The 16577-nt window shown below is 59.0% G+C and overlaps 1 protein-coding gene across 1 annotated transcript; it reads right to left on the minus strand.

The window, feature by feature from the left end:
• Positions 1–581: 581 nt before the first annotated feature.
• On the minus strand, positions 582–15928 carry LAT2 (linker for activation of T cells family member 2). Its single transcript, XM_061208833.1, has 13 exons — positions 15824–15928; positions 11307–11432; positions 10811–10850; positions 6838–6881; positions 6594–6654; positions 6329–6366; positions 6015–6050; positions 5904–5934; positions 5293–5348; positions 4151–4213; positions 3788–3859; positions 3211–3331; positions 582–985 (listed from the first exon to the last, which is right to left on the minus strand). The coding sequence occupies exons 2-12, from the start codon at positions 11401–11403 to the stop codon at positions 3228–3230; spliced, it is 642 nt and encodes a 213-aa protein (XP_061064816.1). The 5' UTR covers positions 11404–11432; positions 15824–15928; the 3' UTR covers positions 582–985; positions 3211–3227.
• Between the last annotated feature and the right edge of the window lie 649 nt (positions 15929–16577).

Consider the following 16577-nt stretch of genomic DNA (forward strand, 5'->3'; position numbering starts at 1 on the left):
CTTCTAATTTCCTAACTTGCAGCATTAACTTCGTCTCATAGAATCGGTGCAGCATCTGGAAAGAGGGTTGGACTCAGGGACCAAGTTCTTGTCCCCAGCCTTCTCTCTCTCTAGGCCTCAGGGTCCCTTTCTATGAAACAAGAAGGCTGGCTTTCATTGCCTTAGAAGGTTCTACATGAAGCAGGAAAAGCAGACAGGAGAGTCACTGCCCTTAAACTGGAACGGTTTATTGAGATGTTTCGGTTGGAGGAGGCATTTTGTTTCCCTGACTCTGGCTTCTCTGACTCAGAAGGTCCCTTGGACCCCGTCCTTCCCATGAGATGGTCCTGTTTCTGCCCAATCAGCTGAGGCTCCAGGCCACTCCCACTCCGCCTACCCCTTCCCCAGAGCTCTGTCCACAGCAGACACTCCTGCTGAAGGGTCACGAAGGTGGCCGTGGCCTCGTCTCTGATTTAGTCAACGGAGGCCCAAAGAAAGGAGCGCCAGGGCTCCCCGTAACTCTGCTGAAGTTAAGTACATGTAATGTTTACAGGAGACAAGATAGACACAACCTCTACTCTGAAACGCAGAATATTAAATACGACTCCACCTATATAAATTAACTGTACAAGCTTATCCACGCACAAAAATCCCAGCAACCAACATTAGTAAGCAATTTGGGATCAAAATCCAAAGCAAAAAAGGACACGAACACCCATGTAGTATGATGTTTTAAATGTGGTTAAGGGGATGCGACTGCCCTGAGTCCTGGGCATCTGACCACAGCGGGAGCTGCCCTCGGCCCCAGGCTCCTGCCTTGCCCGTGGGAGCCAGTCAGACGGCGGCTCCATGCGTAGCTGTCCTTTCCCGGGCTGGGTACCCCGTGGCCGGCTGGCTGGTCCTCAGGATGCATTGGTGCCCCTCCCAGGAGTAGCCGTAGGGGGTCTAGAAGTTGAGCAGCTCTGGAGAAGGGACCCTGGGGAGGCAGTATATGGTTCCCTGGCTCCTTCAATGAAAAGGGAAAGTATTTGTTAAAGAGGAAAAGGTTTGCCTGGCCTGACGCTTTGTCCCCTCAGCCCCGGAGCAGCCGGCACGGGTCGGGGAGGATGGTCAGTGTCCAGTGAGCACAGAACCCGCCGTCAAGCAGCCTTAAGCATGTTTCTTATTCCAGGAGCGTCTGCGTTTTGTTTGAAATCCTGACTGCTCGGTTCTGGCCGAGGCCCGAGTTATTCTGACGTGCCTTGGGTGCAGGAACACCCTCCGCACAGCAGCTGGCGGCCTTCCCCCGCACGTGTCCTGGGACCAGTACCATTAAGCTGCGTCCTCTCCCCTCGAACCCAGAAGGGACCTGACAGGGATACCGGGCCCTAATGCCACTCCGCCTTCCCCCTTGCCTGGCGGCCCTTCCGCCTGCTAGAATATAGGGATTGGGCCTCTGCAGTCTTGTCGGGCTGCTGTGGGCCCCAGCCTGTGCAGTTCAGTCCGTCCTGTGTGCGGGGTCCCGGGTGTAAATTCCAGCCAGCCGTAGCCAACCCAGACTCGAACCTCCTGTATCGTTTGTCAGCGTACAACATACCCTTATTTTCTTTCATCTGAAGAACCTGCACAACCTCTCCACTCCTGCCTCTCCCTGAACCCAGGCGCAGATCTCTAACTGCCCATTTCATACATCCTCCTGCACGGCATCCCCAACTTAACAGGCCCAGAAATAAACCGGCCTTGCCCACAAAACCTGCTCCGCCTGTAGCCTCCCTGATCTCAGTTGCTGGCAGCGATGCCCTCTCATTACTCAGGCAAAACCCTGCAGGCCTCGTCAAGTCCTCGCTGTACCGGGCAGCCGACACGCCGCGCATCAGTGAGCCCCATCGCTCCGCAAACACTCGCTGGATTCCTGCCTGAGCGCGCTGGTCTCCCCTCCTCCACCGCGTCCCCTGTATTCATGTCTCTACGGCCAGCGATCCTTTAGAAACAAGTCACGCTTCTGTTCCAGACCTTCCCCTGCCCCATCTCAGAAGAACCCAGGTGCTGGCCCTGCACGCCTCCCGCCACCGCCCTCCACCTCTGCCGACGCTCCCCCATCACTCCGTCTGCCCACACACATCATCAGACGCAGATTCCTGCTGGGGGTCTTTGCCAGTCCCTCTGCCTGGGTGTCCTTCCTGTCCCCAGAGGGGCGACGAGGGGAGCCCGGAAAGGTTGTGCTGCCTCCCGGCTTAAATCATGGCACCGCCTCTCCCCGCCCCACGTTGCTCCCTGCCCCTTCCCACCCCTAACGTGCTAACGTGCTGCATTTCTCTCCTCTTCTCTTCCAGCTGGTTATCTGTTTTCTGTCTCCCACCAGAACGGAAGTTCTAAGCGGGCAGGGATTGTGTGTCTTCTGTTCATCCCTGTATCCCCAGCCCCTAGGGCAGGACTCGCCCCTGGCAGGTGCCCTCTGGGTACTGGGTGAGTGAATGAACCACGGGCTCTGCCCGTTGGGCTTCAACTGCTGCCGCTGACCCTGCTGCTGGTTCTCAAACGCCCAGAGCGGCCGCCCACTGAGAGGGCTGCCCGTGTCCCCCAGATCGGGACTTTGGGCAGCCTTCTGGGGCCCTCGGGTCGACCTGCTCCCCGTGAGGCAGGGCCTGGGCTCCGACATCTGAGCACTTGGGGGACTGTTCCCTCCTCCACTCACTCTAAGTGGGACCTCGGGCAGGTGGCTTGCCCGTTCTGAGCCTTGGGGGCGCCAAGAAATGGTGTGTGTGAGCGCTTGGCACCATCTCCTCCCGATCCCGCCCCGTCCCTGAGCCCAGCTGGTCCTGCTTTCCGTGCGGTGCCTTGTGTGTGTTGTCTAAGACACAGGTCCCAGTAGCTCCATGTTGCAAGCGAGGAAATGGGTCGAGGGAGGTTAAGTCTCTCGCCCAAGGTTGCAGAGGCCCACCCAGAGCCCCCCTCTCACCCCATGACTCACCAGCCTGCCCTGCCTGACACCCCCTGGGCCTGAGACTTGGTGTCCGCCGGGGATCTGTCACCGTCCCACACCAGCCACAGGAGTGGGGGCGGGGTGGGTAGGGACTGCTCGGGAGGCCCAGCACCCAGGGCGGCGTCCCAGCGCCCCGAGGAGCCACCCTGTTTCAGCATCCATGGGTGCTGCCCCACGGTCCCTGCTGTGGCTCCTCCAGCCCCAGCTCTCTGCTTCTCCCTTGCAGTGCAGCCCCTTAGGCCTGTGCGGCCCCCCACCCTGGACCGTACCTTCCTTCAGGGCTTCTCTAGGCTTTGGTGGCTGCCACGTCCCCGTTCACATAATCAGGCTCCCCGCCGTCCTCGTCTGGGCTTCCTACCAGAGAGGGAGGTGCTTCCCTCCGGACGGGCTCTGCGACCACAGGCAGATGGTCAGAGGGTTGACACGCACATGCCCAGCCCTGTTCCCGCCACCACACAGCCCGCAGGAAAGGCTACACTGGATGGTGTGTCTGTCCCGTCCTCTCTGGGATTTGCCGGAGGTGTGTCCTGCCCGGGAGCAGGGCGAGTGCGATGCTGTCGTGCAGCTGGATGGGCAGCCGGCCAGGAGGACCCAACCTCAGGAGGCCATGGTGCTGCTGAGGGGGGTCCTGGCACAGTTTGAGCCTCTGCAGCCGCTGATGTGCCAGAAGCTTCGCTGTGGAATCAGCTGGACTGGCCGTAGGGGAGCCCACCCGGCCTTGCCCTCCCAGGCCAGATCCCCTAAGCTCCCCTCTCTCCCCCTCCCCTCGACTGTCTGTCCCAGGCCTGGCCCCTCTGAGCCTGCTGGAGGTGACCATTTGGGAGCATCGGGGCTCCGGCCACATACCCACGACTCTCCTGGACTCCCGCCACTGCCGGATGTATGCCGAGTTCTGGTAATCCTCAGACCCCTCGTCCCCTGCAGGGAGAACACCGGCAGAGGGGCTGGCAGAGGGGCAGCCACCACGGCCAGTCCTTAGGCCAGAGAGGTGCCACGGCCACCCCTCCAGAGGGGCCGCCTGCGTCCTCGTGCTGGGCAGCCCCCTCGAGGGAGGGAGCGAGGGAGAGCCAGGACTGATGGGGACTCCTCCCGGGACACAGAGTCTGATACTGGTGAACCGTGCAGCGGGGACTTCAGAGCTCAGCGGGGCAGGCGGGCCTGGCCTAGGAGGCCTGCCTCCCTGCCCTGCTCCTGGGAGGGCAGCCTCACCTGATTCGGTTTTCTTTGGCTCACAGATGAGCACATTCTCGTAGGAATTGGTGTCGTCATCGTCTGCCAGGGAGAGAGGAGAGGGCACAGGATGCTGCTGGGCCCTGCCCGACAGGCCTAGCCCTTCCTCTCTGCCTCTGTCTCATCAAGCCCCCAGCCCTCTGGGTCCCCCAGGGCCTCGAACATTCTCCCGGACAAGCTTCTGAATGGGCGCTAGCCTGGCTCCAGCAGCCTCCACCCTGGGCTCCTTCTCTGTCTTCCCCTGAATGCCCTGGGGAGGGGAGATTAGGGGGTGGGGCTGCAATCAGGCCCACGAGGGACAGTCGGAGAAGGGAGGCCCATCTCTGTGGGGCCAAGAGGGGCAGGGAGAGCCGCTGGGGGCCCAGGAGACAGAAACCTGCCTAACCCTTCAGGCAATGGGGTGGGCTGAGGATCCTTTGTCCGGGGGCCTAGGCTGGTTGTGGCATATCAGAGGCTGGTACCCCGGCATTCCCCCCCACCCCCCAACGGGGAGGCTGAGCTCTAAACACCAGCCCACCCTGCGTCCATCTGTGTCGAAGAGGCTCTGAGAAGTGAGGGCTTCTCCCCAGTTTAGAAACGCAGCGGGGAGAAAAGGACCCTCCCTCTCACCCCAGCCTGGCCCAGGCAGGAGCCCAGCCCTGTGCACCTCTCAGCAGGCACTGCCCACCCTCGGTTCTCAGCGTCTGTAGAGCAAAGGTGTTAGGAGCACCTTTGCTCTTAACAAAGGGTGCCAGCATCCTCGGAGCCTGCAGGGCTCAGCGTTTGTCAACAATGCTGACCGGTCCAGGGCCTTCCTTCAAGGTCCCCTGTGTGCCCAGCCTTGAGAGGGGCCTGGATGACCAGGGGACCAGCCTGCCCCCTGCCCCTGCCCTCAGCTCCTCTTCTGGCCCCCCTACCCCTTCTTCCCGCCCATCCCTTCCCTCCTCTGCACCTTGGCTCCTGCCCACAGTGCCAGCCTCCCCCAGGTCTCCCCACCCAACCTCCTCCAGCCATCTAAACCTAGGCCTAGCCTCCTCCGTTACATCCTCCCTCCACCTCTGGCCCCACCCCAGGGGTGTGACTTCCGAAGCTGCGCTCCCAGGCCACCTCCTCCCTCTCCCCTTCATTGACCTTTGCCTCACCTTCCGGGGGCTTCTGGAACTGCCCACAATCGAAATAGTCCGTGGCGAAGGGGTGTCTGGCAAGAAAACATAGACACAGCACCAACTGCTGGGCAGGCCCATGGTCGGGCCGGGAGCTTCGTGAGCGGGCAGCGAGGCCAGGGCTGCTCCGGCCATCATTGCCCCTGGAGCCCGCGGGAGCCCTGCCAGGGTCTCCCCCGATCCTCCCACCCTGCTTCCCTGCACCCCTGAGCCGCCCTGGCGCCAGCCACCTCACCGTGTGGCCTTATGCAAGTTACCTCCTGCCCTGGGCCTCAGTTTGCCCAACTGTGAGACGAGGAGACGTCCTGGGGGCCCTTCCTTTCTGAGGGTCGGTGGAACTCGTCTCTGACCGGGTGGTGCAGGATGAGGCCCCCCTGACGGCCTCCCCCACCCCCAAACAGAGCAGGGCTCCTGTCCTCAGCCCCCCCTCAAAGCTACGGTCATCTGAGGTAAACAGTGCTACGGAGAGCCTGCCTGGGCCAGCGGGTTCCAGGGCAGGAGGCCTTTCTCACGTAAGGAGGCTGCGGGCAGGGCGGGCAGGGCGGGCAGGGGGGCGAGGGGGCGGCCAGGGCCCGGAGAAGCCCGCTCACATGTAGGCTGCATCTGATCTGCGTCTACTTCCTGCAGGAGGAGGCGAGAATCAGGCCTGAGCGCGGGCTGTATGCCCCACTGCGGCCCCCTCCTCCGCGGAGCCCACCTACCTTTGCTGAAGTTCTGGTACCTGGAGGACGAAGAATCTGGAAGAAAGGCCAGGCCCGTTGGCTCAATGCTGGTTCCCCAGCCCCCGGCCCCTCCCAGCTGTGACCACCGGAAGAAGCCCAGGTGTTTCCAATCTTCACACCCTCACACCTGCTCTCCGTCCCCTCCCCCTGCTGGGCCCCGTCAGGCCTCCCAGCCCAGCTCACAGCGTCTCTCCTCTGGCACGGCCTCCTGCTCAGTACCTGTCCCATCAGGTATTCACCTGTCTCGGTCCCACCTCGCCCCTGCCCCCAACCCTGTGTCCCAGGGCACTCACCCTCGAGGCTGGGGGAGAACTGCAGCAGCTTGTCCTTCCTGCACGGGAGTGGGGCAGGGGCTGAGGAGGGGCTGGGAGAAGGCCCCGGGGTTCCTGGGGGTCTGGAGGCCACAGTCCCACAGCCCCCCGGTAGGGCCCTCAGAATCAGAACTGGGGCTCTGAGGTCCGAGGAAGGAGCAAGGTCTAGGCCTGGGCTCAGCCAGGTGGGGACCCCGGGGCCCACCTCGTCGCCTCCCGCGGGGCTGGGATAGGGGCTCCTTCCTACCTTGCTGATGCCGCGTTGGAGGCCGTGTCCACCAGGGGCCCTGGCCAGGCCTCCCTGACCACTGCAAAGGTTGACGGGGTGTTGGCTGGGCCCCCAGGCCAGCTGCCCAGCACAGCCCCCTCACCCCATCACCCCACTAGATCAGGCCTGGCCACAGCCTCAGAACAATGGGGACGAAAGGGACTTTGATGTGGACACTCCCAGTCCCGAGCCCAGCCCTGGACCCTTCTATCTGGGGACTCACACGTGTAGGTCCGGGCCACTGCGAAGTTCTGCTGATTCTCTTGCCTGGAAACACATGGAGCTGTGCTGAGCCAGGGCCTGGCCTCCCACAGCCCCAGGGACAGAGGGACAGGACAGACGGACAGGGAGGGACAGACCAGGGCGAGAGTGAGGAGGGGCTGCCAGCCCCCCAGGACTCTCTGATCCAGAGCTTCCTGATGCACCCCTTCTCTAGAGTGCTTCCCTGCCTGCCCACCGCGTGCCCACACTTCTCAGATGGCCCTGGGCTGGAGCCAGCTGCCAGCCAGACATATGCCCCCACAGAGCCTCCCCAGGACCCCCGGAGATGCCCAGGAGAGTCTGTGGGCAGGGCTGGGGCAGCTGCTCAGGGACCTGGCAGTGACTTCAGCCAGGAGCAACAAAGAGGCTGCTCCCACCACCTGCCATCCCAGGAGTGTTTAACATTCCTAAGAGAGCACGGTCCTCTTGAGTTGTTCACACATGCCATTTACTCCCCAGTAACTGATGAGGCAACTTCAAGGCTTAGCAGACACAGCCAGGTATCTAACCATCACCTTCTTCCTTTGAAACAGAATGCTGATTTTTTTTTTTTTTTTTAAAAGATAAACCTGATTTTAAATTACTACTGATTTTTTTTTTTTTTAAGATTTTTTTTGATGTGGACCATTTTTAAATTTATTTATTTATTTATTTTTGGCTGTGTTGGGTCTTCGTTTCTGTGCGAGGGCTTTCTCTAGTTGCGGCAAGCGGGGGCCACTCTTCATCGCGGTGCGCGGGCCTCTCACTATCGCGGCCTCCCTTGTTGCGGAGCACAGGCTCCAGACGCGCAGGCTCAGTAGTTGTGGCTCACGGGCCTAGTCGCTCCGCGGCATGTGGGATCCTCCCAGACCAGGGCTCGAACCCGTGTCCCCTGCATTGGCAGGCAGATTCTCAACCACTGCGCCACCAGGGAAGCCCCAGAACGCTGATTTTTATTTAGACAGCCACATGCCCATCCAAAGGACTGTATTTCCCAATAAATGGGACTACATCAAACTAAAAACCTTCTGCTCAACAAAGGAAATCATCGACAAAACAAAAAGACAACCTACCGATTGGGAGAAGGTATTTGCAAATGATATATCCAATACGGGGTTAATATCCCTTATAATATAATATATAATTAACTCAACTCAACAACAAAAAAACAACCTGATTAAAAAATGGGCAGAGGAACTGAATAGACACTTTTCCAAAGAAGACATACAGATGGCCAACAGACACATGAAAAGCTGTTCAACATCGCTAATTATGAGGGAAATAAATGCAAATCAAAACCATGATGAAGTAACACCTCACACCTGTTAGAATGACTATTATCAAAAAGACAAGAAATAACAAGGGTTGGCGAGGATGTGGAGAAAAGGAAACCCTTGGGCACTGTTGAGGGGAATGTAAATTGGTGCAGCCACTATAAACACAGTATAGAGATTCCTCAAAAAACTTAGAGCTACCATATGAGCCAGCAATCCCACTAGAATACAAAATAACTAATTTGAAAAGATATATGCACCCGTACGTTCATTGCAGCACTATTTACAATAGCCAAGACATGGAAACAACCTAAGTGCCCATCAACAGATGAATGGATAAAGAGGATGTGGTATATATACACACTGGAATACTATTCAGCCATAAAAAAGATGAAACCTTGCCATTTGTGACAACATGGATGGACCTTGAGGGGATTATGCTAAGTAAAATAAGTCAAACAGAGAAAGAAAAATTCTGTATGATTTCATTCATATGTGGAGTATAAAAAACAAACAAACAAAAAAACCCAAAATAAATGAACAAACCAAACAAAAACAAACACATAGATACAGAGAACAGAATAGTGGTTACCTGTGGTTACCAGGGGTGGGGGAGAGCAAAATGGGTAAAGGAGATCAACTGCATGATGATAGATGGAAACTAAATTTTTGTTGGCGAGCTCGATGTAGGGTATACAGAAGTAGAAATATAATGTCATACACAGGAAACTTATATGATGTTATAAACCAGTGTTACCTCAATTTTTAAAAAAAGGCTATATTTCCCAGCCTCCCTTGCATTTATGTGTGACCATATAATTCTGGTTAATGAAATGCAAAGCCAAGGTTGTTGGGCTTTCAGGAAAACTCCTTTAAGGAGGCACTGCTAACTGGGATGCCCCATTTCTGTCCTTCTCCTTCATTCTTACTACTGCCTGGAAGGCAGAGATGAGGGCTGGAGGTCTAGCTGCCATTTTGGACTATGAAATGCCCTTGGGAATGAAAGCCACTGCTAAAGATAGTGGATCAGATTAGCTAATCATTAAACCATTTGGGGTTCCTCCCCTGGACCAGAATGGTGACCTGCCCCAGGCTTCCAGCCTGGGGGGCTGGGGGTCAGAGTGATCTGATTTAGGAATGATGCCCTAAATCCACAGAAGAGAGTCAGGCATGGCTTCCCAGAGGAAATGATGCAGGAACCGGGCCTGGCACACACAGGCTGATAGGACTGAACCCAAGTGAGGTGGGGAGAGCCCAAGTCTCCCCTCCCACCTCCTCCCACTTAGGCCTAGTTTTCCCACCTCCCACGTGAGGAGGTTTAACTTGTGCCTCTGACTATCTTCAGTTCTAAGATTAATCAGGGGCCTGGAGTGGGCAGGGACTAAGGGAGGAGGGGAGAGGGAAGATACTGAGGAACTTGCCCTGGGGCAGGGGTGTGGGTGGGCACTAGGGGAGCCCAGCCCAGCCCTGGTGGAGGTTATGGGCTGGCAAGCCAGAGGACCAAAAGGCCCCAAAAGCCTGGGAAGGTCCAGCCCCGGCCCCAGGAGTGGGCATGGATGGGAAAATTCTATTTTCAAATCTCACTGTGGTTTTTCAGTTGCAAAAGGAAATGAGAGCGGGTGTGTGTGTGAGTTTGTATGTGAGTGCCTGCCCAGGCGTGCAAGCAAGTGCCGTGAGTGTGAGAAGTGCACGCATGAGCGAGTGCTGGGGGAGCCTGTGGGTGCGAGTGGGCGTGCAGGCCTGTGCACGTGTGTGCACGCAGGTCTCAGAGCCCTCTACCAGGCATTGTAAGGACACCACGGGCTGCTGCCCTCCTGCCTCGAGTTGTTCTTGGGTCGCCCCCCGATCTGCAGCGCCCAGCACTGCTGACCCTCCCAGGGCTCACAGAACGGCCAGCCTGTCCCCAAGGTGCCTGGAACTCCCTCCTGCCCAGGTCCTGCCACTCTGCCTGGGGTCAGTGGCCCCGTTTCATCTCACCCCCACTGCCCTGCTTCCAGCTCTCCCGTGGCTCCCTTTGGCCCTTAGGACAAAGGCCAAGGCCTCTCTCCACAGTCAAGACTCTTCTTCCTCCGCATTCAGCTGATCTCTCTCAAGACATGCTCAAGAGACCACCTCATCCCCAAGACAGTGTCCACCCGGCCCTACATCGGCAAATGCCCACACCATTCCCTCTCTCTCTGGATGTCCCCTTTCACCTTCTTTTTCTCTTAAAATCCCTCCCGCCTCCTCCAGGAGGCCTTCCCTGGTCCCCCAAGTTTCACACCCATATCCTCCCCTGAGGTCCTTTAGTGTTTTCCAGGGGAGACTCGGACACAGCGCCCGGTCTCTGTCCCCCCCACTGCCCCGGGAGGGTGGGATTCCTCTGTCGACCTCCAGCACCGGCACAGTGCCCTCCCCAGGGGTGGGGTCACCGCGGGGATTTCTGGAGATGCTCCTGGGCTAGCTGGAGCGTGGCATCCCCTCCTCCCAGAGCCCTCCCTGACCAGGCTGGGGCCGGGTCTGGACAGCCCCTGGGCACCCCCTCGCCCTCCCCTAACTGCTTAGAACCCACTAGAGCCCGGCACGGAGGAGGTGTGAGTGAAGGGTGGGGGTGGGGCGTGGCGGTGCCCGAGGGGGTGCCCACATGGACACCCATGCCCAGGGCACACAGCGTCGCCGGTCTGGGGACACCGAGACACTCACCGGCTCCTCTGCTCATAGATTTTCTCGGACCTCTTTGCACCTGCAAGAACAGGACCAGATTAGCAAGCGTCCCGGGGCCAGGTGGGAACTGAGATCCGAGGCCCAACCATCTTGTCTCCCCTGTGCCCTGTGCAGGCCTCAGACCGGACGTGCGGGCTAAGCCACCAATCACTGGGGGCCACCTGACGCCGGCAGGGTTTGCTCACCATTTATTTAGGAACGCGGAGCGTGGAGAAGGTGGGCGCAGGCAGCCCAGCCCCCCTCCCCACGCTTGTCCAGTGCATGGCCCCAGACACATGCCCTTGACCCAGCAGAACCGAAGCCCCCAGTGAGCCAGACTCATTGTCTTCAGAGGAGAAACCCAGGCCCCCGGGGTTCACTTCTGCCTCCTGAGGCTTATCTGACTGCCCCTTCCGACTGCAGCCAGGTCTGGGCCTGAGTGGCTCGCTGGGTACACCGCCCGCGTCTCCCTCGCACCCGCGACCCCAGCCTTTACCTGGGCGGGAGCAGCGCACACACAGGCCGGCCGCCGCCCCCAGCAGCAGCAGAAGCAGGGCCGCCCCCGGCCACAGCAGCTCCATGTCCGCGCTCATGTCCACTCCTGGCCACGCTTCCTGCAGGGCTGCAACGTGGGGGCACTGTGAGCCGGGGGTGGAGGCTGCAGGGCCGCCCCCTCCAGGAACCCCAGGTTTCTGACCCCCACTCTCCCCAGCCAACCCCACAGCTGAGCCCAGCATCACCTTCCCTCCCTGTTCTGGGACCAGGCGGGGACAGAACCAGCCCTGTTCCCCCATCTGACCCCCGACCCGCACCCTGGGCTCCCAGGGCCATCATCAACTCTTGGTAAGTGCTGGAAGGTTCTGGAGACCCGCCAGACAGCGCCACATGTATGTGCACACCCCCACACACGTCTTCGCTTAGTCCCCCAACTGCCCTTTGAGGGAGAGGCTCGAGCCATTTCACAAACAGAAAAACGGAAGCCAGAGATCCCACAGCTGCTAAGGGGAAAAACAGGATTTGAACTCTAGCCTCCAGACGCTAACGCTGGCTCTGCCCACTTCATCCTGTTGCCTCCTGCCAACCCAGCTTTATTCCCCAACCTCAGAGGCCATGGCCCCTTCTGCCCGGGAGCCCCTGGCAGCCCCCATCGACCCTAGGGTGGTTCTCCGCTCCCACCCATGGCCTCCGGGGAAGCTGGGGGTGGGATTTCCATTCCTAAAACACCCATCTGCCCAGATTCCTCCTGCCCTGGGTGCCGGAAGGAGGGAGGTCAGGAAGGCTTCTTGGAGGAGGTGGGCCTGAGACCAGGAGGGGAAGAAGGGCGCCTGGGCAGATGGACCTTGGTGGCTGGTGGTGGGATGTGCTGGGAGGTGGGGCTAAAAGGCTGCTTCTTGGTCAGTGGTCAGTCCCAGCCTCGGGGCCCCGCTGTGACTGCCAGGCCTCAGCAAAGCCACAGGCACCCACACAGGAGGGCCTGGTGAGTACAGCCATCTTGAGAGGCCCTCCAAAGGGAATTGTTACAACTATAAAGAGACTCAGCCCCCTTGCAAATGCCAGTGACAGAGCTGAGGGCAGCCGGGGGTCCTGAGGAAGCGGTGCCCCGTGGTGGGCACGTGGAGCCCACGCTACTGAGTGTCCCCTTGGTGAACACCTGTTCCTCCTGCCACGGCCACCTGGGAGGAGGCTTCTCCCCGCTTCCCAGCTGGGGAAGGCAAGGCTTGGGGAGACCTGAGCTTTGTGCTGCCCGCCTCCTGCTCCGGGCTCCCCAGAGGCCTGCACTGCACCCAGCCGTCCCCCTCACCACTCTGAGCTTCCTGAATCCCTGTGGCAAAGATGACAAGGAATCTCCGTGCAGGGCCGAGCCCCGGTCAGGGGCCCGTCATGAAGAAGTCACCTCTCCTTCCCCTAAACGCCAAGTGAGTCAGCGGAAACATGACCATTCCCAAACCTCATGACCTGGCGGCCTCCACACGAGGAGAGAGGATGACCTGGGCACCCCAGGAGGTTGTCCGAGGGGATCTATGAGCCTGGGCACTGCCCTCCCAGGCCGCATACCCTCCTCCCTCCCCCCGACCTCATTCTGCCCCGGGGCTGCCTCCCTCCCGGGCCTCCAGCCAAGGCCCAAGTCCGTCTCAGGCTGGTGAGGTTGGGAGCACCTGCCCTTGAAGGGGGGAAGCCTGCCTGTGCCTCAGGGTCTCTTGGCCTCAGTTTTCTCACCTGTAAGACTGGGATCAGGGCTTCCCTGGTGGCACAGTGGTTGAGAATCCGCCTGCCAATGCCGGGGACACCGGTTTGAGCCCTGGTCTGGGAGGATCCCACATGCCGCGGAGCAACTGGGCCCGTGAGCCACAACTACTGAGCCTGCGCGTCTGGAGCCTGCGCTCCGCAACAAGAGAGGCCGCGACAGTGAGAGGCCCGCGCACCGCGATGAAGAGTGGCCCCCGCTTGCCGCAACTAGAGAAAGCCCTTGCACAGAAACGAAGACCCAACACAGCCATAAATAAATAAAATAAATTAAAAAAAAAAAAAAAAAAGACCCCAGGAGCAAGTCCACACTCTCAGCTTGGCATTCACGGCCCTGGGACCTGGGCTGCTGACCTCTGCTGCCCTCCCTCCCAGAGGCCCCACCCATCAGAAAGCCCTCTTGCTTCCTGGCCCTGCTGTTCTGGGACGAGCAGCACAGCACGCTCGGGATGCCCCCAGCCCTGGTCCATCTCCACCCACCTGGCACTGGGCGAGGGAAGGGCGGGGAGCAGGAGAACACAAATTCCGCCCCAGCTGTTGAATCCCAGTGTCACCGGCCTTTGGTCACCCCTCTGTTAAATGAGGGAAAGAATGACACTCAACACTCAGGTTTGTCATCCGAGGCCCAGCATTGAGAGGACGCCTGTAAGGTGCTAGTGCCGGCTGGTGGGGCACGGTTGGCTGTGACCACTGTGACTTGCCATCATCACGGTCCCTGTGGGATGGGAAGAGACAGCCGCATCCTGTCGGGGCCAGAGCTGGCTGGACGGCCTGCACTGAGCAGTGTGGGTCAACCCTACCTGAAGCCCTCCCTGCCGGGTCCCCCAGACATGCAGGCCTGAGCACCCCCCTCTACTGCACCATGCAGGGCGTCGTGGTGGGACCCTGGGAAGGGCTGGGATCTGAAGGAGAGCAGCGCTGTTGCCCCAGCCCTTTGGTTGTCACGGACGCGGGTAGCATCACCTTGGAGATGCCAGCTCCTTTCTTCCAAGGGAGGAGAGGGAGGCCCAGAGAGGTGAGTATTCTGCCCAAGGTCACACAGTTGACCAGTCACAGAACCAAGATCTACACCCAGGGCAGGCTGACTCCAAGGCCTACACTCCTTTACGTAAATCCTTTCTTATATTACATTTTTAAGAATCACGCAATATTTTTTAAAAGAGAGGCTCATTTGAGGAAAACTCTGTGGCTGCCCCCCAGACTGAATCAATCTGTCCTCTCTCCTTGCTTTCCCAACCAGGCCTGAGAACAAGCGGGGCAGGGGAGTGGGGAGGGAGAGGAGCTGGGCCCCTGGCAGAGGCAGGCCCGGCAGCCCCAGGAGGGCCCCAAGGGGCCAGGCAGGGCTGAGTCGGGTGGGGAGGGGAGGGGAGGCCGCCACAGCCCGTGGCCTGCAGGCCAAAATAGCAGAAAGGGAAGTGGGCAGTTTTCATATGAACAAGTTTTGCAACAAGCCGATGGCGGAAAAGCTCTCAGGGCTGGGCTGAGCAAGCCTCTGCACCCAGCCTCTCACCCTGAAAGGCCCTTGGCAACCCTCCTGCCCAGCCTCCCAGCCCTCCTCATGTTGTACATGGGGAAACTGAGGCCCACCAGGGCCGAAGGTCAGGCTGCGGGGGTAGGGGTGGACCCAGAGGTCCCCGTCCGACTCCTGGGAAGGCTTATCCGCTGGGCTCTGCTCCGTTTTCCCAAATAACCTTGGCCTTCAGATGAGGCTGACCAAGAGGTCTCTAATGGAGGCTCTTAAAGCTCAGGCGGCTGGGGTAGGGACCCGGGCAGCCCTTGTTCCGGGCACGGGTGGGGGATGGTGAAGGTCAGGGCCACCCGTAGGCAGAGCAGGGCACCAAGAGCACCCCAGGTCATTTGTAGAGACGTGGATGCATCTAGAGACTGTCATACAGAGCGAAGTAAGTCAGAAAGAGAAAAACAAATATCGTATATTAACGCATACATGCGGAACCTAGAAAAATGGTACAGATGAACTGGTTTGCAGGGCAGAAATAGAGACACAGACGTAGAGAACAAACGTATGGACACCAAGGGGGGACAGTGGGGGGTGGTGGTGGTGGTGGGATGAATTGGGAGATTGGGATTGACATATATACACTGATATGTATAAAATGGATAAATAATAAGAACCTGCTGTGTAAAAAATAAATAAAATAAAATTCAAAAAAAAAAAAAGAGCACCCCAGGGCCTACAGTTTCTCAGACCCCCCAGCAGAGAGCTGGTGGCCAGCCTGGGGGCTGGGTGGGGTGGCCGGGACAGCTTCTTCCTCCAGGCCAGGGGCAGGACCTGGGTCTGCTTGTCTGTAGCATCTCTCCCACCCTCCCACAGCCCTGGGGCAGGGTTGTTACAGCCCCATTCTACAGATGAAGAAACCAAGGCTCACGGGCCTGGGCCTGGGGAGATGCTGTCCTCGACCCTCACTGGACTCTGGAAGTGATGGGACCCGCCCTGGGGGGCTTCCCAGGGCTGTGCAGGCTGGGCCGGGGAAGGCGGGGTGGGAGAGGGGCCAGAGCCCCAGAAACAGCTGCCCCTCTAGTGCCACAGGGTCTGGGGTGAGGGCTTCCTAGCTGGGGGCGCTAGGACAGGGCTGGGGCCAAGGGAGGGGGTGCCGGGCATCCCGGCTTCTTCCCAGCCCACCCGGCGGGCAGCCAAGCGCTCCTGCTGGGCCAGCAGGGCCACTCCCAACCCCGTGGGGTGTCGGGGGGGACAGCCTCAGGACCCCTGCCTTGGGGGCCAGGCTCCAGGCACCCCTGGAAAAGACTTACCTGAGAGCGGGGGGCTCCTCACTGCGGCCACCTCATCCTGAGCCCACACACCTGCCTGATCCGATGCCAATGCCACAGACACTGGCAGGCAGGATGCAAGGCGGCGGGCTTCCTGTCAGCCACTGAATCATCCCTCATACATCCGCTGCTCTGCCGGACAGGCTCTGCTCTTAACAGACAGAGGCAGAGAGAGAGACAAACAGAGACAGAGACAGAGAGAGACACACAAACAGGCACAGAGAGAACAGAAAGACATGGACACACAAACACACACAAAATTCACACTAAATACACACACACAAACACATGTCTCACAAAGAGGAAGAGACACACACCGCGGGACAGGGACAAAGGGAACGAAATGGGGGAGCTCGCATAGACACGCACGGGCAGCGAGAGAGTAGGAAGACACGGAGAGACACACTGAAAACACACACACACACGCACATAGAAATACACGTCCACACTGAAAACACACACACACACAGATATATGTGAATGAGAGAATGAGAAACACAGATACACACACACACACACACACACACAACATGGGACGTGGGTGGATGGGCACAGAGAGACATGCGCCAGGGCAGACATCACAAACGAACAGGCAGAGACAAAGACAGATGGACAGAGGAGTGGACAGTCCCTGGCATCAGAGGAAGGGACCAAGCTGAAGGACAGAAGGAAGGACAATCATGACTCCTCTGCCAGGCCTTGGAGCCTCCTCACACCCATTTTCCAGATGAGGCTC

This window comes from Eubalaena glacialis, chromosome 13 (assembly GCF_028564815.1).
Source record: "Eubalaena glacialis isolate mEubGla1 chromosome 13, mEubGla1.1.hap2.+ XY, whole genome shotgun sequence".
Lineage (NCBI taxonomy): Eukaryota > Metazoa > Chordata > Mammalia > Artiodactyla > Balaenidae > Eubalaena > Eubalaena glacialis.

Coding starts and splice junctions, on each gene's coding strand:
- LAT2 (XM_061208833.1), bottom strand. CDS start 11,403: ATGAGCGCGGACATGGAGCTGCTGTGGCCGGGGGCGGCCCTGCTTCTG. Junction 6,051..6,328: donor GTTCTCCCCCAGCCTCGAGG/GTGAGTGCCCTG, acceptor CCTTTCTTCCAG/ATTCTTCGTCCTCCAGGTAC. Junction 4,214..5,292: donor GTTCCAGAAGCCCCCGGAAG/GTGAGGCAAAGG, acceptor TCTCCCTGGCAG/ACGATGACGACACCAATTCC.